The following is a 25330-nucleotide window of genomic DNA, read 5'->3' as shown; positions in this document are numbered from 1 at the left end:
TTTCTAGATTTTGGAAATGCGGAACATTCAAGAGATGAGTTAAAGAATCGTCTTACTGAGACAGAAGTACTCTTGCATATCTCCTGTAATCCCGTTGTAAGTCTTGTGTCAAGAAATGTTTACAACTTCAGAACAAATAATGCCGTGCCAATGAAACACAGTGTATATATATATACACTGTGTTGGGGAAGCACAGAGCTACATCAGTGCTTCCCCTTGATGGTCAAAAGTACATTATTTCACAACAGGCTTCTCTGTTTTGTACTGTACATTTTTGTAAATACAGTATAAAGTCAAGGTATACTCCCCTCCAGACTGTCGCTGATAAAACCACCTCAGGCCTGAAGATCATAGCATTGAGTCCCACTGTTGGAAAGTATTTTAATGAACCATAAAAAATTATAGTAGTTACAACCTTTCTTTGAAAATGAATAGATTTGGAGTTAAGAATCGTATATCCTTTACCAGACACATTTTGTTTTAACTTGAATGAAGCTGACATTACATTAAATATTATTTTTTTTTTTTTTGTGCTGCGGGGGAATATTAATGGAAACATTTAAAAGGATTACATTAAATAGCAAAGATAACAATTATAAACCTCCATTATTCTCTGTAAACCTGGACGGCCACAAAGAAAAATGTGACGTTTTTACTTGTTACTCTTTTTTTTCATCCAGATACATTACTTAAAAGGTAAGGTTCTTAGATGAGTGACGACTGAAATATAAGCCAACCACGGCTTAATTACCACAAAATGGCACCATAAGTGTGGCAGACCGTTTGATGTACACTCCTAAAAAGAACAGGGACAAGTTGATTTTTTCAGGAATAATAGGCTACTATTTTACGGGGTATGGTCCACTGTTTTGTGTTGTAAACACAAGCCAATGGTATTTTGTTAACTTAACAAGTTTTTCATAGTCAAAGAGAATGAGTTTCAAACTGTTTTGAAATCTCAATCCCGTTTCCCCCTCCTTGTAAATTAAATGTTTAGGTTTATTTACAATTATATACAGCATTATTGTCATTGTCCTAACTACAGTAGGAAGCCTTCAAGGAGCCTGACACCTTAACTAGAATTGAAATTCACAATTAAACCTAGAATAAACCTTTATTGTGAACTAACTTGCTTCCGAATTTTCTGATTTGCAGATGAGGCCGCAATTTTGGAAACGGAGGACTTGGACAGGAAGGCCATGCGTTTGGGGGGAGGGCTGGATCCGGATACCATTTCACTGGCCTCCGTCACTGCAGTCACCACCAACGTCTCCAATAAGAGGTAAACATTCGGACAACCAGCACTGCTTTTACGCTTTCGTATAAAATAAAAATGAAAACCAGGCTGTCACAATGATGGATAAGTATAATAAATTTGATTAATGATGCAAGCCTGGCTCGTGTCTGAACTAAAAGTTTTAGATTAGGACAGTTTAATCAATTAATTTTAATAATGTGAAATGTGAATATACCAGTCACCAAAGGGTCAGAATACTGGAGGGAGTTTAAGATGGATGGCTGCTTATTGAAGATACTGTCATTGATTTTAATTGGGGATTACTACCTAGCCAGAGTAGGTATACTGATACGTTCAGGTGGCTGTTATTCGTCCGCAGCTGGAAAGCACTCGATGGTAATGTGTGTATTTAAAATGTTTACTTTGTTTCTTTTCGTAATACTTCAGGTGTCTGTAATTTGTTGATGATCTACAATATAAACTACTTTTTTTTATTACACGTTGTGGCAAAGTGGTTAACAGTGTGCAGGTGCAGGAGATCAATAATCAGACAGACAATAATAATCCAGGTGTGACGATGATTTAACTTTTACATCCAATGGCCTGATGGCAAACAGCAGTAAATAATAATAATGTTAATGAAGCAATACAGCGGCGTGTATTGCTTATTTGTAATCCGCGTGTTGGCTCCAAAATAATAACAGTACCGTTTCAGTTCACCCACATGAAACACATACAAACACATCAGTCCACAGTGCGTGCTCTAGTGTGCGTAGTGAATACAGTTCTTTTGTGCAAACAAAGTGGTGTGATGTTGATCAGGGTTTAGTGCTGGCCTTTGACGACAGCTGTGGATTGTGTTAGCTGTCTCAGTAACAACAAACAGTATTATTAATGACAGACAAACAAAACACTCACAATTCTCAACGCAGATTCTCCTTTTGGTCATGCAATGTAACCATTCACAGATCACCTCAATACGTCCCCTTTATATACAGTCAACCATGACCCCTTGGTTAACGAGCGCACCCGCTCCTCCAGTCCACGGATGCCAAACCATTAACTTTCTGGGTCAATGATTTAGTGTACTGTAGCTCAGTCCCCCTTCTAGATGGCCAACTTCCGCCTAACCCTGGGAATGAACTGTCAGGCCACCCAATCTAGGGTACTCTATTCCCTTTACTCAGCACCCTCACAGGTCGGGAAAAAGATCTATCACCAAGAATCATTCAATCTCTGTCACACACATATTAACTGTAAACGGTTCCCATTTAAATTTGGGACTGACACGTATTTCCAATGTTTTCTTACACTTTCAGATCCAAACCTGATATTAAAATGGAGCCCAGTGCTGGGAGACCAATGGATTACCAAGTAAGTAACATTAAAATAATATACAGCTGGTTTGACAGAGGCTGAGTAACAGTACTCCTGAACTGCATGACCTGTGGTGCTTTGAGTAAGTGAAACCAGACAATACAATGTTCAATTAATTTTTGCCTAAAAGAAATAGTGAAATAGCTTTAAAAAGTTGACCTATTTTGAAAAATCATTGGCAGTAGTCTGTTTTAAATTGTATCTACATCATAAGGATTCCTCCCCCATACTTCAGAATGCTGTTATTTATTAGAGTTTACTTCAAGGATTGCAAGCCTTTGATGTTCCTCTGAGGAGTGTGATTAACCCACAGCATCAGCCTTTTTCTATTATTCTGCAATTTAGCATTATTCAGAGGAATCTGCTAACTTATTTTCCTGTTTGAATACACAAAGACATAGGATTTAAATTAGTGATTACAAAAATTCTTCTGGGGGGGGGGGGGGGGGGGGGGGGCTCCTCTCAGGCACAATCATGAACACTCTAATGTTATGTTTGTTTGTTTGTTTTTTTTGTTGTTTTTTTTGTAAAATCCAGCCAAAAAAAATGTGTTTTAGTATCAATGATAAAGTATGTCCTAACTAGTAAACACTCGATAGTACTAAATTTAGAAATGATAAAATACTTAATAAATTAAATCGTAAATGTTTCAACTAGAAGACGTGGAGGAAAACTTCTAGTTTAAACGATTATCGTTGAATTTATTACATGTCTTTCAATGTATCTAAATGATAGATTACAAACAGATTCAGTTTTACTGCATATTTAAATTGTGGAAGCCATTGATCCTAACTAGTTTTAAGATTAGTCTTTCAGATTGGTGATTGGATTAAGGTATGTAGATTATATATTGCGAATCTCATTTACTAGTTTATTTGATTCGTGTCCATTCTGCAAGCATTCTGAATCATCTGGAGCGATATGTAAGACTTTGGGGATGTATTGAAATAACACAGTGCTGCTATAATTGTGGGTAGGTCCCTTCATTAGCTGGAAATGAGAACAACTCCGTCTTGGTTTCCTTTCCCTGCAACCACTTACACAGCACAGACTGTTTTTTTTATTTTTTTTTTTTTTTTTTTATTGAATACAACATTAATCATAATAATACATCAAAATACAACATGTGAAGGAAACATGTACAGTGGGAAAGATGTCTAATACACAAAACAAAAGCAGATACAAGTTCCTTACTTATGGAAAATTAGACTGACCTCAGTCAACACTTCATTAGGCATGCACCAGTATGTTCAGAGCACATGTGAGGGTACATGCGGAAGTCATGTTTTTTGGCTCAGAAGAGATGCTCGAGAACAGTGATTTTGGACATTTAGCAGTGTGGCATTATGCAGGTGTTTGGGCGCAAACAGATTATTATACAATGACCAAACAAACAGCAAGGTGGGATGGTTTGTTTTATTTTTCATGTAGTGCTGATGTACCCTTTAAGTCTGTCTATAAAGTGTGTTTTGACATAATTTCATTCTAGGTTAGTATTACCATTATTGAGGCACGTCAGCTGGTGGGTTTGAATATGGATCCAGTCGTTTGTGTTGAGATTGGTGACGACAAGAAATACACATCAATGAAGGAATCTACAAGCTGCCCTTATTACAATGAGGTATGATATCAGTTACAGTCACTTGTGTTTTTTACTAAATGAAGAAGAATCATAGCACTTCCTGTGCCGTATGTAGTTGTCAGGGTTTCTGCAGGTTGGAAGCAGAGCTGGCTTATCACTAAGTTTTATATGAATTAAGGATGGGCAGATTCTATAACTGTGCCTGGAATCTATAGCAAATGAACTCTAATGTTCAAGCTGGCCCCCTTCAAAGATAACATCATCATGATTGGATAAGGCAATTGTGACTGTTAGCATGACTTTTACTGCACTGTTCCAAATCCAGAAATATCTAATTCTTCTTAGATATAAGGATCTGATGTAGGATCACGTAGGTGTCAATAGACAAAAACCCTGTGGAACTAGCCCATGCTTTTAAATAGCTAATTATAATCAATAATGGGCAGCAAATAACACCCATGTTCTTAATTTAAAATGACAATTGCTATTGCATATTGAAAGTTCTGTAGGGCTGCAGTGTTTAATACCAGCGTATCTTTTTTTTTATTTGCAGTACTTTGTTTTTGAGTTCCATGTGCCTCCTGATGTCATGTTTGACAAAATTCTAAAGCTCTCAGTAAGTATATAATGTCACATCACGTTTTAAGCATTGAAGCAATTCTTTATGTTACTGTAAAATAAAATAAATTTGACATTTTCTTTCTTTTAGGTAATACATTCCAAAAACCTCCTGCGCAGCGGTACCTTGGTTGGCACATTCAAGCTTGACATAGGCACTGTCTACTCACAGCCTGGTATGAGGGGCTCTCATTCTGTTGGCTAGCTGGTTCTGTTAACCAGACCCTTCTGAACCTGATGTTAGTCAGTGTGGAAATTAACAAACCATACAGCATACAGTGTCAAGTAACCAGTCTAATAGGGTTGAGGGGTAAACAGATTGTTTGGATAACTCACAGTAAAACATTACATACAGTACAAGACTGAAAACTACTGGAAGTACCTAGCGGAGCAAGACATTAACACTGACATTAACCCATATTAACATCAGTAATGTCAAAGAAAATATTTGAAAACATTTTTTGGGGGGGGGGGGGGGGGGGGGACTAGGCAATGGTCTCGTTCGTTGACAATCCAGTAGACTTTAACTCTGTTCTGTAGTACCCACAATGCACCAGTCTTCACTGTGATGTATTGTTTTCTGTATCATTTACTTTTTACAGAACACCAGTTCTACCATAAGTGGGCAATCCTCTCTGACCCTGATGACATCACTGCAGGGGTGAAAGGTTACATAAAGTGTGACCTTGCTGTGGTTGGAAAAGGAGACAACATTAAAACCCCACACAAAGCCAACGAGACCGATGAGGATGATATAGAAGGGTATGAACAGATAAATTACCAATGGAATCCCAAAAAAAAGGAATCCTGTAAACCATATTTACACTCCATATCTTCTGATGGATAATGCCTGATTAATGTAAAGCATACATGAACAGCATTTTGTAATAACTGTAACATCTCTTTAACTAGAAAGTGCAGTCTTTGTGTTTAAAGCAGTGTTTAAACTGTGGTGTTAATCTGAGCTTTCTGTCTGCATTTCTCCAAAGGAACCTCCTTCTGCCAGAAGGGGTCCCCTCAGAGAGGCAATGGGCCCGCTACTACATCAAGATCTACCGAGCTGAGGGGCTTCCAAAGATGAACACCAGTATTATGGCTAATATGAAGAAAGCTTTTATAGGAGAAAACAAAGACCTGGTGGACCCATACGTGCAAGTCCTGTTTGCAGGACAAAGGGTATTTCTCACCACACTCGTAACCACGTTGTTATTATCTAAATACAGTACCTGAAAACAAATACCAGTGTATATATCTATTTATAACACGGCTTTGAAAAGTGGCAACCTCTGATTGGTTAAACAGCATTCCATAACCGTGCGTATCTATAGCATATACCATGGCTTGCATACTAATGAGCTGATTCACACTGACTAAATCACAACACACCACTACATTCTAAATTCCATGACAATCTGCCATTTTATTTGTTATTTGTTATAAAACCACAGCCAAAAAAGTGACATTCCACCTATTTCCTTTAATATACTTGGGGATGAAACTCCAGATAGCTGGTACAACACTAACTTTCCGAGTGAAAACACCAGTCTATCTGAATTATTTTTTTTATATAAAATAAGTGCACCAGCAACTGTGAAGAGCAGACAAATAACAGTAGATGAGGAACAGCTAAATGAAATAGAAGAAAGCAAAAATTGAAAAAAAAAACATTTTAAGGAAATACAACAACATTAAGGGAATTTTATTCCAATGCAAGATGTTCAACTGGGTATTCAGTATTCAGTCTCCAGTTTTATAACTCTGAGCTGGACTAAATAGATGTTTTAACAGTAGAAGTTTTAACATCTCTGCTGACAGCGAGTTTAAAACCAGCAATAATGTTTAACTGTCAGTCAGGAAAACTCTTAGAAAAGCAGGTAACGACAAGGCCAGACAGGACCCCCAGAATTACCGGCCTGGATCTAAAGCATCTGCGGGAAACTGAGGCACTGTCCCCTGACATCTTTTGAGATCCGAAAGGATTAAAAAGGACTTCAGTAATTGTGCCTTGCACAAACTCACTTTAAGATCCGGCTTCAGTTTCCATAGCAGCTGCTCCCCTGCCTTATTCAGTGTCATTTGAAACTGTGCCCATCATCAGCTTGTGTTCAGTCATCTAGTTTCGATATGCTACTTTTGATACAGAAATTCACAATAAACTGACTTGTGCAATTTATTTGTAATAAGTGAACAATAAATTACATTAAATTAAATTTGGGACTATTACACTGCGGATGTATACACAATAAAAGTTTCAGGTTTTGTCTTAATTTAAAATATGCTTTAATTATTTTTATTTTTTTATATCTTCCCCCAAATGACAGGCGTTATAAGCAGTATAAACCACTTCAGGCCGTGCAGTTCCGGTGATAGGTTTCTACATTTTCTTTAAATTTTCAAGTTAATAAATCGAAACCCGGGTAGTAAAAAGGGACCCTAATTTAAAACCTGATGGGTACCCGAGTTTCCATTTATTCATTTGAGAATTTAAATAAAATATAGTTAATATGACAATACAGTTGTAAGAGCAGGTCTCTGGCCAGCATAATAAAGACAATGTTAAAACAAGCTTTTACATTAAAGGTGGGGTGCAGTGACATAAAGTCATTGTTGAGTGCAGCTAAACTTTCTGTACATGTCATCAAAGTTTCATTGACATTCGTTACTTATAAAGTAGAAAAAAGGCAACTTTGTGGTTAGACTGTTTTCAGAAACCTTCGAGCCCTTTACCCGGGTGAGCGCGCGCGCGCGACGTCACACCAGCACATCCACTGATGTAAACACATGCAGAAGATGGAGGACAGAAATGAAAGTGATGTTACCGGTTCGGATGTTTTAGCATCTTCAGTCAAACAGATCAGAAATGCTGGTCTTGTGCTTCATTTATATTGGCTTCACAATGTAAAAAAAAAACAAAAAAAGCTTGTTTACATTTGCACTTCTCTCTCTTCAGTGCTTTGTGGTAGTCTGTTGAAGGTAGAGTAGCACATGACAGTTTTTTTTTTTTGTGGCAGATTTTCAGGTTTTTTTATTTGAATGTTTAATAGCAGTAGTTTCACTCCTGTGAAAAGCTTGTGCCAAGCATCCTTATTCAGACGGTGAATTTATTTGGAAGAATATCGCTTGATTGTTACTTGTATGTGCGTTACTGGAATTTAGTTATTAATCAAACAAGAGGTTCAATTATCAATTGTATGTTTCGACTATGCCACCCTCAGTAAAGGTGAGGGACCTCTAATGATTTCCCACACAGGTATTTAACTGGGCAGAACATCAGTGACTGATAGGAAGTATCAAAACAACAGAGGCAGATTGCAAACAAATTGTGCGTTTATTGTTCAGGTTCACAGTAAAAACAAGACATAGACCCTGAAGTATTCTGAAAGTTTTAGTTATTGTTAATTTTTTTTTTTTTTTTTTTTTTTTTTTTATAGTAAGATGTTTAATAGTGATAGAATTTACTTGAGGTAACACTAGACTTTACATACTAGTACAGTCAATTACACAGCATCACACACAACCTGATAACCTTCACTGTCTATGTAGACTATGACTTGCTGCAAAGGTTCTTAGTTGGCTGACACCCTTTAAACACAAACAAATAATCAAAAAAGAATACAGACTACCATCTTTGTTTTGAGACACAAAGAACAAAAAAAGGTGCATTCTCCCGGCTCAGGAACTCTGTACAAAATAGCCAGTGTCTCATTTCTTCAATATTGGCTTTTTAAAAGCAGAGCAATAGACACAGTGTATTGAATCTCCGTGGCAACAGATTAGCCCCAATTTAACATGCAAAACAAGTACAGTAATACCTGTTAACTTACTTAGTAAATCGGAAACAAAACAACATAACAATAGAGCTCTACAATGCGACTAATTTGGTTGCCTATGCAACAAATTTGCTTGTGTGAACATACATTTTAATTTAGGCGCGCGTGCCACTAGAAATTACTAAAGGTTGACTGTAAAAAAAAATTAACATGATTTTCTTTAGCTGAATTTACCTCAAAATCATTTTCATTGCCCCTACTATTTATAGTTGAATGTTTTTTTTTGTTTGTTTGTTTTTTTAATTTAAAAAACTTTAAAAAATCTCTCAGATCTCAACTCTCATAGCTGAATTGTAATGTACTCTGGGAATGTAGTTTATTGGTGTCCACTGCCCACTGTTAATCACACATTAAAAACTACAAATCCCATACCCTGCCAATTTCACTGCTTTATCAGTGTGATGGCTACTTGTTTCCAGACAGTTTGAAAACTTGTCAGACCACGATGAGGAAAACAACATTTTTTTTCCATGTGATTGTAGAGGTTTCAAAAGGAAACCGTGATGAACAAAATTCAGATATGTTGGCGTCTTTACAAGAAACTAGCAATGAAAGTATGCAGAAGATGAAAGCAAATAGAACTTCGAAAAGGGCCAATATATGTCACAAAGAATCCTGCAGTGTGATGTGCATTTAACATTAATAACAGAGTTAATCAAGGTATAAATGAATCTCAATAAATACTGTATTTCATATCTTCTAGATGCTTCACATTTTTGTTTTCAAGAGTTTATTGAGCACAACCATACACTGACCACCAGGTTCAAGTTATTGAAATGATATGAGGTCATGCATTGGATTTTGTTCAGAGCTGTGAGAAAGGTCTATGAAAAGATGATATCCAAATTTAAAGAAATATATTTAAGAAATATGTGTCCTTATTTTCTCAAGAGTAGCTTATTTACTATATATATATAATATATGTTTTTTGTGGGTTTTTTTTTTTTTTTTTTTTTCCACAGGGAAAGACATCAGTCCAGAAGAGCAGTTATGAGCCAATATGGAATGAACAAATCATATTTACAGAAATGTTTCCACCTCTCTGTAAGAGAATGAAAATTCAGATACGAGATTCAGACAAAGTAAACGATGTAGCCATAGGAACACATTTTATTGACCTGAGAAAGATTTCTAATGATGGAGATAAAGGTACATTGGTTTATTATTATGCTATATAGTAACTGAATTCCATCTGTTTATATATATATATATATATATATATATATAATATAATATATGCACACATATGTGTCAGTGGTATATATATTTTGTGTAGAGGTGGTATCTGGCAATGTGGTCTTCTGTGTTTCGGTTGCAGGTTTTCTTCCCACACTGGGTCCAGCCTGGGTGAACATGTATGGTTCTACCCGCAACTACACTCTGATGGACGAGCACCAGGACCTGAACGAGGGCTTGGGGGAAGGCGTCTCCTTCAGGGCCCGCCTGCTCCTCAGCATCGCTGTGGAGATCCTAGACACCGCCTCCACTGAGATCATGAGCACCACTGAGGTCCAGCTGGAGCAGATCCAGAACATCTCTGAGGTGGGTTTGACACATGTACAGTTTAATCATTAGCACCTCAGTATACAATGAAAACCTGGGGGAGGTAGATATCTTTATTACAGCTAATTTGGACCATTAATTTGTGAAAGTGTCAGTCTGGTTCAAATAATGCATTCTTGGAGCAAGCACAGTGCAGCTTGGTTCTTTGACCTATTGTACACAAGGTGTTTCTGTGGCTGGCCAGTGTCATGAATCATAAATAACAATATGTTTATTATTAGTTGGATGTGATTTGTTGACTCACATTTGAGTTAATTAGCTACCAGAAACCCAAAATATATGAAAACCATACTGCAGTTATCGTAAATGATAGAATACATTATAATGTTCCATTTTAAAATTGAAAAAAAAAAACGATTTTCAATACAATCATTTTCATAGCCCCCACTATTTATAGTTGAGTGTTTTAGGGCCCATTTTTTTAAACCTTGCCTTGCACGTTTTACAGTACTTGCTTATTCCCAGTACAATAATTGAACATTTCTGTTGATGTTTTTAGTATGTCACCGGAAAAATTGAAGAGTTCTTCCTCTTTGGAGCCTTCCTGGAAGCGACCATGATTGACAGAAAGATTGGAGATAAGCCGATCAGTTTCGAAGTTACAATAGGTAGATTTAAGAAACAGCTTTGTGTTTCTGTAATATTGCTGTAATAAACTGATGTCTTAGCTAATCTGTATAATATTAAAAATCCATGACAATTATATAAGGTTGTGTAAGGTTTTCACACCCCAGCAATGGGACCACTGCCACAAAATAAGTCAGCACATCTGATTTGAAATCTTTGGAAAAAGTTTCCGTCTTCAAAATTGGATGTTTGAATGTTTTAAAAAGAACCAATAACATGAACACTCGATGGTTGTGGTCTACAAAAAATACTACCCTCTAAAAGAAATATTGTTTGTGCCATTATGCAGGTAACTATGGAAATCAGATCGATGGTGTGAACAAGCCGACCATACACAGGAAGAAGAAAGATGGGGGAGACGGTGATGAGGACGAGTCTGAGCTCCTTCAGAACTCCAGTGAGGATGAGGCTGAAGATGATGGAGACCTGGTGTCTGTCTCCACAACTCCTCCAATGAAACCTGTTATCACTGACAGGTCTGTCATCTAGCACACACACACACACACACACACACACAAGTAATCGAACAAAATTTCTTCATTCAGTAGAAAATGAGGCTACACACGAAACTGTGTACGCTATACGAAAGTAAGAGTTGATCTCAAACCGAGTGTATACATTCTCTTGTTTTGACGCATTGTAAGCTATGTATTGCTGATGACCTTTTTTCATTGTCGTTTGTATTTAGTCAGTATTTGTATTTCGGTCTGGACACAGGTATTTTTGGGTGACCTAATAATGGAAATAGTTTTCTGCATTTTCAGTTTCTGGTTGATGCCAAGTCAAGCTAACTTTTTTTTTTTTAATAAAAAAATCCATTTATATATATATATATATATAATGCCAGTATCTCTTAATTTTAGGAATTATTTCCATTTACCTTATTTTGAAAATAAGCCCTGTATCTACATTAAGAGTTGGTGGCAGGACCAAAGGAGAAGACTCTACAATGCCAATATAATGGACAAAATCGCAGACAAGCTGGTTAGTAATTTCTTCAGAAAACTAGCGTGTGTGTACATTGAACAAAATACACAATATTGCGTTTTGAAACCAAAACATATTAAAAACAGTGTAAAGACATGTTAAGAAAACGACAATGCAAAAGTGCCTGTCAACTTTTATAAGTATACCTGTTACTAAAATCTAAATATACTATATATGTTTACTCATTAATATCCTTCCATTGAGTGTTACAGGAGGAAGGGCTGAATGATGTCCAGGAGATTATAAAAACTGAGAAAGCCTTTCCAGAACGTAGACTACGGGGTGTTTTGGAGGAATTAGGAAACGGCTGCAGGTTAGTATTGGAAATTGTATTAATGATAAAGCCTTTCTCATACTTTTCCTACTTTCTTCACAGTTTTTACTAGGCTGTATTAAAGACAATAGTACTACTGAGACTCAAGCAAAACTTGTTGTAATTCAGTATTGAATCCAATACTTGCATTTTTTGTATCCTCTGTTGGTTCAAAGCATTGTGTTTATTCTGTGTGTTTAGCACAATCCAGGTGCTGTGGACATCTCAGTGGCTATGTTTGAAACTGAAGTTCACTACATAACAATAATGTACACACATTGTAGCAAAGGCCTTCGGCCAGGGTTAGGTTTGTACCCTTCAAATATGTGACCCAGAAACAGAACAGTATTTTAGCGCTTTTTTCTGCGTAATTTTATTATTAACGAAACAAAATAAACAAAAAAACAAAACACCTGACTCCTTCCAGGAGTGCTAAGCTAAACTTGTTTTCTCTAAACTAAAGGGTTGGGACGGCTAAGCTATTTTCCAAACAAAACCTGCTCTTTTTATTTTAACCAGGATGGGCAAAGCCTTTACTGGTTTCCTTCTTACCACTGGTCGCTTTACACTGGTCGCTTTACACAGCACCTGTCGCTTTACACAGCTCCCTGGTAGTCCACCCCATACTGAGACCAGCTTTTATGCCATATGGCTGAGGCTTAATTGATTGTCAATTCCCCAATTATGCCTCAGCCACATTCCAGGCAAGGACTCAAAGGCAGGATCTCTTTTTATTCCTGCCAACCACCACTCACATCTATGTACATGCACACACACACACAAACACACACACACACACACTTCTCTCCATTCCACCACCTTGCCACAACATGCACGCATAATTTACAAGAAGAAGTTGTTCAGTTAACTTTCGATATTATGGTTCTACAGGCAGTCGTTTTTTGTGGTTTTTAAAATCTAGTGTCTTTCCTACATTCTATCCTGAGACTTAACACGTTTTACCGAAATACATTTTGTACAGAAATTAGAATGAGTGTATGCTCTTTGACTACTGGTGAACAGAAGATACACATCATCCTGGTTTTGATATAAATTGAACCTATAATTTGTAAGAGTTTTTGATGTATGTTTTAGTTTATGTAAATGCAAAAAGCAGAACATGAAAAACTAAAGCAAGCAGTTGACCTGTGAACATTTATAAGCTGTACCTGTGTTTCTCTTTAGCCGTTTTGTGACACTTGCTAACAAGGACCAGAACCAGACTGGAAGGACAAAGCTAGACAGAGAGAGGCTTAAGTCCTGCATGAGAGAGCTGGTATGAGTTTGTCTTTTAAATCTTGAGAGTGAAGTAAAGGGCGAAGATCCTTGTGTTTCCATACAAAACATGTGTCACATTAAAAGCCAGCTTACTAATCATCGCTGCATAGGGACCATATGTGGCTTCTCCAAATGCTCAGAATTCATTAACCATTTCAGATGGTGATTTCATATTTAACCTATTAAAGAAACTCATTTCTTAAGCAAAATGTAATACATATTATGGACATTTGGTAAAAAGCATTTTGAGATTCGTCACATTACATGGTCGTCTTCATGTTATATACACAACTGTATTCTATTTTCTTGGTCAGCTTTTATAATTGATTAAAAAAAAAAAAAAAAAGTTTTGCCATATTTCAGAAATTGCTTGTGATAGACTGTGCAAGGGACCAGAAAATAAGGACCTGGTTGAGGGTTTTCTGCAAAAATGTCCACGGACACATACAATTTGATTTAAATTCTTTTGTTTTTACCAGTCCACATGATATTCTCCCTTTTGTAGGAGAACATGTCCACACAGGCGAAGATCATCCGTTCCCAAGTGAAGAAGAACACAGTGAAGGACAAGCTGAAACTGATCCAGAACTTCCTGCAGAAGCTGCGCTTCCTCGCTGATGAGGTGACTGAGAACACTCCTTCTGAACTCAGCATTTTAAAATGTATTGATTGTAGGCTTTAAATCACTTTGAACCACTCCCCATGTAGAACCACAATGTCCTGTTTAAGCCTTGTAATAGAACTATAATAGAGACCAATGAGACTGTTCTTTCTTAGGCTCATAGGAGATTGAAATGTGTGTGTGTGTCACCTTATTGTTAATGTGTAGCTTCTGTTTGTTTTGCAGATCTGTTTTTGTACTGGAATAAGGCTGATTATGGGGTTCCCCAGTAGTGCACCCTTTCAGAAGACCGATTAGCTTATCAGAAAAATGTTTTATAACTGAGTTGAGCTAACTTTGTTTCTTAATTCTTCCAGCCTCAACACAGCATCCCTGATGTCTACATCTGGATGATGAATAACAACAAGCGCATTGCCTACGCTCGGGTCCCATCCAAAGACATCCTGTACTCCATTGTGGATGAAGAAAGTGGCAAGGACTGTGGAAAAGTCAAGACTGTCTTTCTGAAGGTGCTGTACTGACGTGAATAAATTATATTTCAGCCATCATTGGTTTATCAATACAAAAACATTATATGACGCTGCTTTTCTGAGCTGCATTGGGATTTCAGATGTCTGGGAATGCCTGTAGATTGGGGTGTTAATAGCATGTCCCTGCAACAGTCCTCTTTCCTATCTGCTTTCCTGCTATACACTGCATGCTTTCTCTTTCATCTCATCTGTACTTTTCTAACTTTTACAGTTGCCTGGTAAGAAAGGCTTTGGTCCTGCAGGCTGGACGGTGCAGGCTAAAACAGAGCTGTACCTCTGGCTCGGCCTCAACAAGCAGCGCAAGGATTTCCTGAGCGGCCTTCCTAATGGCTTCGAGGAGAACAAAGCAGTCAAGGGCCCTGGTCTGCAGTCTTTTCCACCCATCAGCCTAACCTACATCAGTAAGTGTGTTTCCCTGAATAACTCAAGCAAAAGGCTTCTACCAGACATTTATTGTAAAGATACTGTCTAATGTGTTAATTATTCAGTGTCAGTGCACCTAGAAATCAAATACATGCTCCAAGTGTTGTGCAGTACAGTCCAACCTGTATAATGGCATGTGCCTGCACTAGCACCTTGCGTGTCTCAAAACATGTTGGAGGGCAGTGTAGATCTGATCTCAAAAGTTTCCACCCCCTGCATTTCTGATGTAAGGGGGTGTAGATAAATTCTAAATATAATCCATGCTTGTTGATTGTTAAGAGTTTAGGTAAATACACTGCTGAACCTCCTTTAGGGAAGATTTTCTATACAGTACAGTATATTGACATTCCAGGCTTTGTGTTCACATTGTCTTTGGCTCCACAGTGAAGCAGGAGTTCCAGCTAAGAGTGCACATGTACCAGGCCCGCAGCCTTTTTGCAGCAGACAGCAGTGGCCTGTCGGACCCCTTCGCCAGGGTCTTCTTTTCCACACACAGCCAGTGCACTGAGGTAAGAGAGGAACATGAGCTTTATATACAATGCTGGTGATAATGTGGTAGTGTAACAACACAGGGCTTACTGTATTAAATCAAATAATAAATCGTTGTTTAGTTCAACTTTGTTTTCATTTTGACAGGTCTTAAATGAGACTCTATGTCCCACTTGGGACCAGCTCCTGGTGTTCGATAATGTAGAACTGTACGGGGAGGCCTGTGAACTAAGAGATGACCCTCCGATCATTGTCATTGAGATCTATGACCAGGACACTGTGGTAAGTATTTAAGGGACAAGTAATCAAAATAGTCTTCATTCAGTAAAATCAAAAGTACTGTTTAGTATTTACAAGGAATAGCTCAAACATCTTAATGATGCTTCTTTAATATTTATGCATTTCAAAATAAGGTGGTTATGTTGCTTAGGATAAAGTTAGGGACTAAAACACCCAATGTTTGAATATTAGCCATTCTGCAGTAAAGTGACAGATTTTTGTATTGTTTCCAAGTTTCACAGAGAGCAAATAGAGAAGTATGAAGTTGTGATATGGTCCTTGTGTAACAGACAAGAGCTTAACCCTTTAAGGAACGGGATTGTGTTAACATGTTTTTACAACATTTATAAATATCAAGAAATTAGTGGGTATAGGCACATACTATTTCATGAACTAAATGTATCAGGTGTATATTTGTTCTCCTTATTACTGATGATAATGAAATGAATAACTTATTTTATTTATAAATATTTATTTGTCAAAAATAAATCTAGAATATTTTCCATTATTGCTTGTAAAGACCCTGAGAATAAACATGTATTATGTCATTGCAATCACTCAAGTGAAACAATGTCTTGTAATCTGCCCAAACATCAATATTTTTCACCAGAACTTTTGTAAGGTCCGTCATGTCATATAATAACATGTTTTTATCCATGTATCTCTAAGCAGAATACATAATAAAAAATACTTAAAAAACAAACAAACATGATTTCTGAAGTACTTTATAATGTTCCCCCGAGTGTTCTGAAAAAAGGAAATGATTAGCAAGATGCTCTATAAATAAATAGATTTTTACTGAATTTTTATAGGAAGAGAGTCAACTACAGCCAAAAAATGACTGGTCCTGAGGGAGCATCCCACTGAAAAAGGATTAAAGGACTATTTTAAAATGTATTTTGGGATTCTTGGGGAAAGGGGAGCTCAATCGCATGCAGATTCAGTGAGTCAGACCTGAGAGGAGCAGAGAAGCTCTGTGCTTAATGCAAAAAAATAATGTCTGATTCCAAATTGAATAAAAAATAAAAGCTTTTCTTTGCTTAAACCCTTTACACAAAAACGATGCACAGGCTTGACTATCGATAGCTGTCAAACGATACGACTGTCAGCCTTACTCCACAGTGACCGGGGGAGAAGAACTTAAGCTAATGAAGGATTATGCTTTTAAAAGCTAGAAAGTGGTCTTTTCTATGTGGAAAGTTTTGATTGTTACAAGGAAACTAAACATATTGTCTCTCTACTGCAGAATGACTCATATTCATGTTTTAATTAAATTGTAATTCTAAGCAAAACATTAATATAGTTCTAAATGTGTAGTATTCATTTTCTTTCCATGTAAAACCATACACATTAAACAATGCAGTGATTTCAGTTTATCTATATAGAAATAAAAAAAAAATGTTCATTTGTATTTTCTGACTGTATATTTATTCTTATTTAAATTCACACTAATTCTGGATGTCACTGGCATTGGGCTAAGTAGAGTGTGTATTCTTTTAAGTTAGATGTAGTCTCGTCGTGCTGACAGTTGCTTTTAGTACAGAAGGTATGCAACAGATGATGGCTGAGACTGACATTTCATTTGTATGATTTGGTTTGTTTTCTAAACCCACATTGAATTATTATACAAACCATATTTGTGTTATTCATATGGCATTATAAGATAACCTAAGATAGTTGACCATGTTCTTCTGAATACAATTTTACAGCAGACATATAGAGAGATGCTTCACAAATAGATAGATCGAACAATCTCACCTGTCAAGGGTGCCTGTTAGTGCCCACTCTTCCAACACAAGCACTTTACATGAATAGTTCCCTTAGTGTTCACTCTCTCGGGGTGGCATCTATTGCATCTCTGTGGCAACTGGATCTAGAATGTGGACAAGTAACTAAATTACTAAATAAAAAAATTACTTTCATGCAAACTGCAGTTTCAGCACGGAGAATCCGCTATGGATGAGATTTATTGATTGCAGTTGTAGATGGTTTGAACTGTGATGGGCGCTCAGGGTTCAAGTGAATAATAAATTTGGCCAGAGGCTTCATCCATGGGTGGGCAAAGACTACCTGCATAAGGACGGCTGGAAAAATATGAACGGTTACATGCATCCCAGTGCCACAGTTAGGAAGTGGCTATGAGCCACCACCCCCCCCCCCCCCCCCCCCCCCCCAAAAGACGAGCATGTGCCAAAGTATGAGTGAAAAATAATAATGATTAACTCACCCCACAGTGGCGCATGCCACCTACCCCCGAAATATTGAAAAATGTATGCAAATGAAAGCTGAGACACGGCCTATCCCCCGGAGCATAACTGACCCGAGGGAGAGAGCCCAGCCTCTCTTTTGGCTTCCCAGCTTGACTGAGTGGCCGAAACAAAAGAAGCAACATAAAAGAATAACACACAGAGCCTTTATGCACTTGCTGATGATGTGCTGGTTAGAGGCGGATTCTCCTTGTAGAAAAGCAACCAAGTTTACAAATCTGGACACCCTGTTAAAAAAAGTTATTATTATAGAGTCTGGCCAGTTAATGTCTTACAATTTATAATCACCTAAGTAGAGTGGTAGGCTTGCAGGTTAACCAGACAGCTCAAGGCATGTTATATTACTTATCATTACAGGATTAGCGTTTAGAGTCCCTTTCATAATTACATGTTATAATAAGCACTGGCCCAAGCTCTGTGGCTAATATAAACACATTTTCAATCATTCCATTCCTTAGTAACCAGGTCTGAAACGTACCACTGTTTTAAATCGACCGCTTTGCGTGATCATAAAAGAATTCACTGTATTACAATCTGAATAATTGCACTCAACTATTTACGTACACCCAGATCTTAAATACTTAGTATAGGTAACCTGAGTTGTATACAGTTCGTATGAAATCCAATTCCATCCAAATACAGTCCTAACCCGACTTTACACTGATTGTTTTAAAAAAATAAAAAATAAAGCAAGTTTTTGGGTCAAAATAAAGATCATACAGTGCGTCTGAGTATAGGTAAATGAAATTGTCTCATCATATTGCTGTTGCATCCCTGTTGCTGATATTGCTTTTGTGATGTGTTAGCTAGTAGATCATTAGCTCTGCTTTTACTTTGCATAACCACTTGACTGCAGGAGTGGCTGTACAACAGTACCCATGTGGAGCTGTGTGTACTTCAGGAACCATGGTGACTTGGTGAAGATTTGTGCAAGAGTCTATTTTATTCCAAAACCAAAAAGAATGAAAAGGATTGATCTCACTATCCCTCCATTCTAAAACTGCCTTTCCATTGTGAGAGCTGCCATGGCATTATCTGAAATTACATTCACTAAAGCAGTTACGAAGGAGTACTATTTCATGTGACTCGCAGCCAGGTGTTAAAAAAAAAAAAAAAAAAAAACTTGCTACCACAATTAGCATCTGTCGACATCCTGTACATACAGGAATTATGTGTGAAATACCCTTTTAAAAGGAGTTGAAAGGGTGAGTCTTCACATATCAGCATTCATGGTATTGATTTTGCCCACAGCAGGGCCAATGTTTCCTTGCTCGGAGATCTTCAACTGGGCGCCAATAGTCTCATCAAGTGTGATAATCAATAGATATGCCATGGCAACCTTAAAAGATTTGCACAACAAAGTGCTGCTAGATCTCAATATAGTTGACAAAAGGTACATGCCAAAGCAGTAACCTCTATAGCCACATTATTAGCTATGAAACTGTTGGGAACATGTTTTCAATTAAATAAAGCAACACATATCAAAAAGCAAAATTAAAGACAGTAAACTCATGCAGTAAAGTTGTTAAACCTCTTTTTTTAAGTATCGTAGTTGTTACTAGTTTTGTTTTATTTTTAATATTATTTTTTAAAGCATGCTTATCTGATTTTCATGTTTTATTTGATGTACTGCATTTGTTTTTAATTGTTTTAAATCTAAAGCAGCTATGTGTGCTGCTTCCTGGAGCCTTCAGAAGCAGTACATGTGACTGCTTGATTACATTTACCTTCTCCTCTTGTTTTAACCTTTGATTTTTTTTAAGTGGGGGCACATGTTTATAGCATCTATTGGATATTGGTTACTTTCCAGTTATAATTTGGATTTTAAAGCAAATTGTGCTTTAAATTGATTGTTCTTTCTTGATCCAGCATTATCAACTCTTGAACCAGCATTGCAGTCTCCTTTTTAATCAGCAGTGCTGTGCATAATGTCTTTATGAAAGTCTAGATTTACACTAACTGCTTTAATTTTTTTGACCATGAATTTTACACCCATTTTGTGGCGTCAAGTAAACATCCGGTAAGATTTTTTTATTTGAACCTGTTTACGGGTGTTTTAAATATAGAATAGAGGTAGTAGTAGAGTTTAGTGTTTAGTTCTAGAACTCCAAGCTGACAGTCTAGTTTGTTTGTTTTCTTATTAAACATCTATAACCAATGTTAAAGAATCCACCACAGTGTTATTTTCCAAAAACAGAAGACTGTCATTTGTAGCTCTTTACCTAGTATTTGAAAATCAATTGGCCCTCAAGGCAATATACAGTACAGTTCCTTAGTTCTGGTTGGTTTACAGTCTAATTTTAACCCGGAGCTGCACACTGCTACCTGGTGGCCTTTATTTGAATTTTTTTACTTTGGATGTGGAATGGGGAAACGTCATTCATTTGTGAAAGTGAAAGTGTAGAAGGATAGTATTACACTCTTCAGGTTTATTTTCAAACACCTCTGAATTCATAATTTCAAGTAATCCTTTATATAAAGGGTATACTTACCCTTAATGATCCCATGTCTCCGTCTCATTATATTTATCAACTAAATATAATGGATTGCCACTTGCCATGGACTTGCCAGTTGGTACAGAATTATTTATTTATTTTATTTTGACATTTTATTTTTCAGTACTGCTAAGCATAATTATCAACTGCACTGTATCTTATTTTAGGGAAAAGCTGAATTCATTGGCAGAACATTTGCCAAGCCCATCACAAAGATGTCTGACGAGCACTACGGACCTCCACGCTTCCCCCCTCAGCTAGAATACTACCAGATCTACCGGGGGAACTGCATCGCTGGAGACCTGCTAGCAGCATTCGAGCTCCTCCAGGTAACCCGCTCTCTATGCTGCACCACGGGCCCACTGCTTTTATCTCAGTGTACAATGTGCTGCTATTTCAACAAGAATGTTTTGAAACTATTAAGAAACAACCCATCCTTACAGTATGTGTTTTCTCTGTAATATATCTTTTTTTTTTTGAGGGCACTAGCTAGTCAGGGACAGGTTCTCCCCTCATACTGTGCAAATGCACTTCAATCCTGACCTACTGCGTCTTTTAATCCTCGGCCTCTCCCAAGACAAATAAAATGTCCATTGGATGCATTTCACTAGTGACCAGAGCTGGATTCAAACCCAGGCCTGCAGCTGTAGAAGACATGAGAGGTTTGTGAATCAGTCTAGCTGTAGTTACCTAGTTTTGTAAGGTTAAACATTTTGTGCAGGAAAAATGGGGGGGGGGGGGATTGCATTGGTGTAAACTAAACAAACCTTGTTTAATATTAGTAAATTATATAGGGAAATGTATTCATATATATTTTTGGACTTTGTTGGCCATGATGGTTGTGTTTAATGACTAGAAGGAAAAGGCAGGCTCATCTTTCTTCTTCTCTCGTCTCCAGCTTCTACATTCTTCCTCAAAGCTTCTCCTCTCCTGTGATTTCTGTCTTGTTTTCTTGTGTCCCATTTGCACATCTCATCACCTTCAAAGGTTCCTTATAATGAAGAGGAGATTAGAAGAGCTTTACTGGCTGTCAATGATTTTGCTGTGCCAGAGATTAAGGTGCTTTACATTTCATCTGTCACTCTAGTTTTTGCACTACAGCTAGTTCACCTGGGCACTGTGGGAGATTCTGTTCTAATGCAGAGACGCCTAGCTTGATTGCATGACTTTAACAGGGCTACTATAGGCTTGAAAGATTTGTCGTTTACCATATTCTTAGAATATAGCACACACTTGGGCACTTTTTTTTAAAAAAAAACAACAATATAGTTTCCTATAAGAATCTATTGAAACCATGAACAAATCTACAGGTGTAATCTCTACCACAAATACGTCACAAAAATCAGAAAGGAATCCTCTTTTATAGTGTGAATTGTATTAAAATGTATATAACAACCTTGGTTCAGGGTTAAAATGTAACCTTTTCTTTTTTCCTCTTAAAACGAAAAGCTATGCAACTTTTCTAGTGTCTCCATGTGTAACAGAGATTTCGTTTGGTGTGTCTACCAAAGCAACTGATAATGTGCAAGCTGTACATAAGAATGTTGTAGGGTATATTATATTACATTTCAGTCAGCTATTATCACTTCCAAACGTTCTCTTCTATTACACGTGGATAGAGCCTTAAATTAAATGCAGTAGATTCACAGGAGGATCAGTTCTGGTTATTTATTTTTTAGAACTGTGGTTTGTTTCTTTCTTTGAGGATGCTCATTCGTAGCTATCTGCTCATTAGAGCCGACATCACGATTGGCAGACTTAGAAATAAGCTCTAAAAACAAGACAATCACAAACTTTCCAATTACTTTTTTAGATTGGGCCTGCTGGAAAGGCTGACCTCCCTCCCATTGACGGCCCCACTGATTCGGAGAGAGGTCCCATTCTTCCTGTTCCTATGGGCATCCGGCCGGTCCTGAGCAAGTACAGGATTGAGGTGCGAATGGTTTCTTAACGACTACGTCGCTGAATGGGTTGTGCAATTATATTTACACACGAGATGTTTTAGCAGAAGAACCTAAAGCCAGATTGAGTCCAGTTTTCAGTCGTTAGACATTATAATAAAAAAAGACAAAAACAATATTAATAACTAACATACTTCTCAGTATTTATTTTTTTTATAAAATAATGAATAAATACTCCATAAGGCAAATTGTACCGTAAATGGTCTTTCATAAGGGACACATAAGATTTGGAGAGTAGTTTTAACACTGAGGTGATTTTATATTAAGAAAGGAAAAATTGAGTTCCATGGGTGAAGCTTAACTAAAACCATTCTGTTATCGACAGGTGTTGTTCTGGGGTCTGAGAGACCTGAAGAGAGTGAACCTGGCCCAGGTGGACAGACCCCGAGTGGACATTGAGTGTGCAGGGAAAGGGGTCCAGTCAGCTCTCATCCAGAACTACAAGAAAAACCCCAACTTCAGCACTCTTGTCAAGTGGTTTGAAGTTGTGAGTGTCTTTAATTTCTTAGTGTAAAACCTAAGCATGTGAACATAGCTAGTACGAGTACTGGGAAGAAAATCTAGTCTGGGTTCTCTGTATATAAAATCTAGTCCCAGATTAAATATACTGTGCAGTAATGGATGGCCACCAGTGTATACTGTACATGTACCCCTACCCAGGAAGTATAGTGCCAGTTATAAAGCTCCCCTTATGTTCCAGTAATGGAGTGCCAGACCTTTTGGAGCATCAATCAGAATGCTGAAATGTCAATGTTATCTCTAGCAGTGGTTTAGTCAAAAAAACTATTCTTTGTAACTAAGTTTTTATAGTGCAAAGCACTTTGGAAACCAGCTTCGTCATAATGATTATATCTGTTCCCTCTGTACAAAAGAAGTGATAGGCAACTCCATGTCACACTCCACACCTGTCTGCAAGTGAATAATGTAACCAGTGTCGTGACTTGCAGACCAGTGCTCCTCTCTGATGTGCTGCTCTGTATTCATATTCTCCCTTTCTGTTTAAATCAACACAGGACCTCCCAGAGAATGAGCTTCTTCACCCTCCTCTGAACATTCGAGTGGTGGACTGCCGTGCCTTTGGGAGGTACACCTTGGTGGGATCACACGCGGTTAGTTCACTCCGCAAATTCATCTACAGGCCTCCAGACAAGACGGCGAGCAACTGGTCCACTGCAGGTATGCTTTAAGAGCAATGTGTGCAGTACAGAAGGAGGCATCTTTTCTGGAGTAGCTTTGTGAGTCCCTAACACACATCAATCAATCAGTCAATCAATCAGTCTTTATTTGATATAGCGCCTTTCATAGTGGACCACCATCACAAAGCACTTTACAAGATGCAGTAACAAGAAGAAAATCTATAATACTTCAAATACTGATAAATGCATAATACATTAAATACACTGGAAAGTGCAGAATATATGTTTGTAGCATAATACATGAAATAGTACATTAAATACAATTGAAAGTGTACAATACATGATAATAGCATTATACATGAAATAGTACATTAAATACAGTGCAAAGTGCACAATACATGATGGTAACATAATACGTGAAATAGTAGTCACAGCAGCTAATAGCAGATATCAGGCTTAAAGAGCATGAAAGCAAGGGAGAACAGGTGGGTCTTGAGAGTTGACATTCCTTGTAACATCCATGCACTCCATCATATAGTGTACAGCACCAGAAATACTAAAAACAAACTAAGCAAAAAGTAATTGACAATGTGCAACTATTTTCAATTATGAAAAGGTAATCCTTCTTTTTTTTATACTGTCCGTGTGAGACAGCTATAGGAAATTGTTCCAAATTTCAATGCTCAATTTTAACTTTTGTGCAGTCCAGATTTTCCGTCACTCTTTGACAGTTCTGTTCAGACTTGTCTGTTCCTTTTCCCTTCTCTCCTCTCTCCCCTCCCACTATCCTGTCCTTGTGGCCTCCTGTCCTGGCTTATCAAGCTAAGCTGATGAGTGGCTGCCTGGCACTGACAAACGGGGGCCCATACTCTCGTCCCACAGGTGAAATAATAGTGAACATGGAACCCGAGCCTCGTATCAAGAAGATGGAAACATGTGTCAAGCTGGACTCTGTAAGACCTCAGAGCTTTGGTTCACAGTGTGGCTTTTCTTCTGTTGTTTTTCATAAAATAACAGGAAATAGTTTCAAGTGACGTTTAATTTACTTAGGAAGCTAGCAATCATTGTGAGTGGTACTGAATTCTGTTGCTCCACTACTGAGTCGTATTCATTTTTCCTCATCCATCACTTCAAATATGCCTTTATAAAATATGTTTATACTCATAACTGTCTGTAACCAGTTTTCAGCTAAATTTCAAGAAATCAAGGTTCACTTACAGTAATGTTGCAGTAAATCTATCTGAACACTAGCTGGAGACAAGCTATAGGAAATAATGAAACTTAACTCTGAATGAATTATAATGATTAATTTCTTAAAATTTGAAATAATGTATTGTGTGAGTGTGTGTGTGTATATATATATATATATATATATATGTATATATAGATTAATATATATATATAATATATATATATAATAATATATATATATAGATAATTTACTATAATTAGGGGTCGACCTAAATCGCAATTTGGGGAAATCTGGAAATTGAGGGGTCACCATGAATACCGAACAAGTACGGAGAGAGAGAGAAAAAAAGAAACCTCATTTAAATGAGCTACTGCACTATGGAAGCGATGCAAACTACATATCTTCCTTCGGTAGATAGGCTTTTTTTTTTATTCCTTCACCGTCCTGTGTGCATTGCAATTAGGCAAAAAAAAAAAGTCCTTAGACAAATAACATTTACAAAATACTCCAAAGCGATTGACGTT

At 37.3% G+C, this 25330-nt stretch overlaps 1 protein-coding gene across 17 annotated transcripts in view; it reads left to right on the top strand.

The window, feature by feature from the left end:
- Positions 1-25330, top strand: part of LOC121317477 (otoferlin) — a 130801-nt gene that overhangs the window by 86101 nt on the left and 19370 nt on the right. For 8 of the 17 annotated variants that reach the window (XM_041253453.1, XM_041253448.1, XM_041253447.1 and 5 more), the window contains 25 exons: positions 1156-1282; positions 2557-2611; positions 4104-4235; positions 4750-4812; positions 4906-4990; positions 5417-5576; positions 5804-5990; positions 9607-9793; positions 9963-10186; positions 10707-10815; positions 11124-11310; positions 11698-11818; positions 12034-12134; positions 13320-13410; positions 13918-14034; positions 14391-14543; positions 14776-14965; positions 15372-15496; positions 15624-15758; positions 20685-20846; positions 21505-21576; positions 22331-22450; positions 22804-22965; positions 23492-23654; positions 24437-24567. In XM_041253453.1, coding sequence (XP_041109387.1) covers positions 1156-1282; positions 2557-2611; positions 4104-4235; positions 4750-4812; positions 4906-4990; positions 5417-5576; positions 5804-5990; positions 9607-9793; positions 9963-10186; positions 10707-10815; positions 11124-11310; positions 11698-11818; positions 12034-12134; positions 13320-13410; positions 13918-14034; positions 14391-14543; positions 14776-14965; positions 15372-15496; positions 15624-15758; positions 20685-20846; positions 21505-21576; positions 22331-22450; positions 22804-22965; positions 23492-23654; positions 24437-24567 — 3359 coding nt within the window. The remainder of the gene's footprint in view (positions 1-1155; positions 1283-2556; positions 2612-4103; positions 4236-4749; positions 4813-4905; positions 4991-5416; positions 5577-5803; positions 5991-9606; positions 9794-9962; positions 10187-10706; positions 10816-11123; positions 11311-11697; positions 11819-12033; positions 12135-13319; positions 13411-13917; positions 14035-14390; positions 14544-14775; positions 14966-15371; positions 15497-15623; positions 15759-20684; positions 20847-21504; positions 21577-22330; positions 22451-22803; positions 22966-23491; positions 23655-24436; positions 24568-25330) is intronic. The other 9 variants (XM_041253464.1, XM_041253455.1, XM_041253462.1 and 6 more) reach the window with 4 other exon arrangements.

This window comes from Polyodon spathula, chromosome 6 (assembly GCF_017654505.1).
Source record: "Polyodon spathula isolate WHYD16114869_AA chromosome 6, ASM1765450v1, whole genome shotgun sequence".
Classification (NCBI taxonomy): domain Eukaryota; kingdom Metazoa; phylum Chordata; class Actinopteri; order Acipenseriformes; family Polyodontidae; genus Polyodon; species Polyodon spathula.
This window is presented reverse-complemented; position numbering and strand designations above follow the sequence as displayed.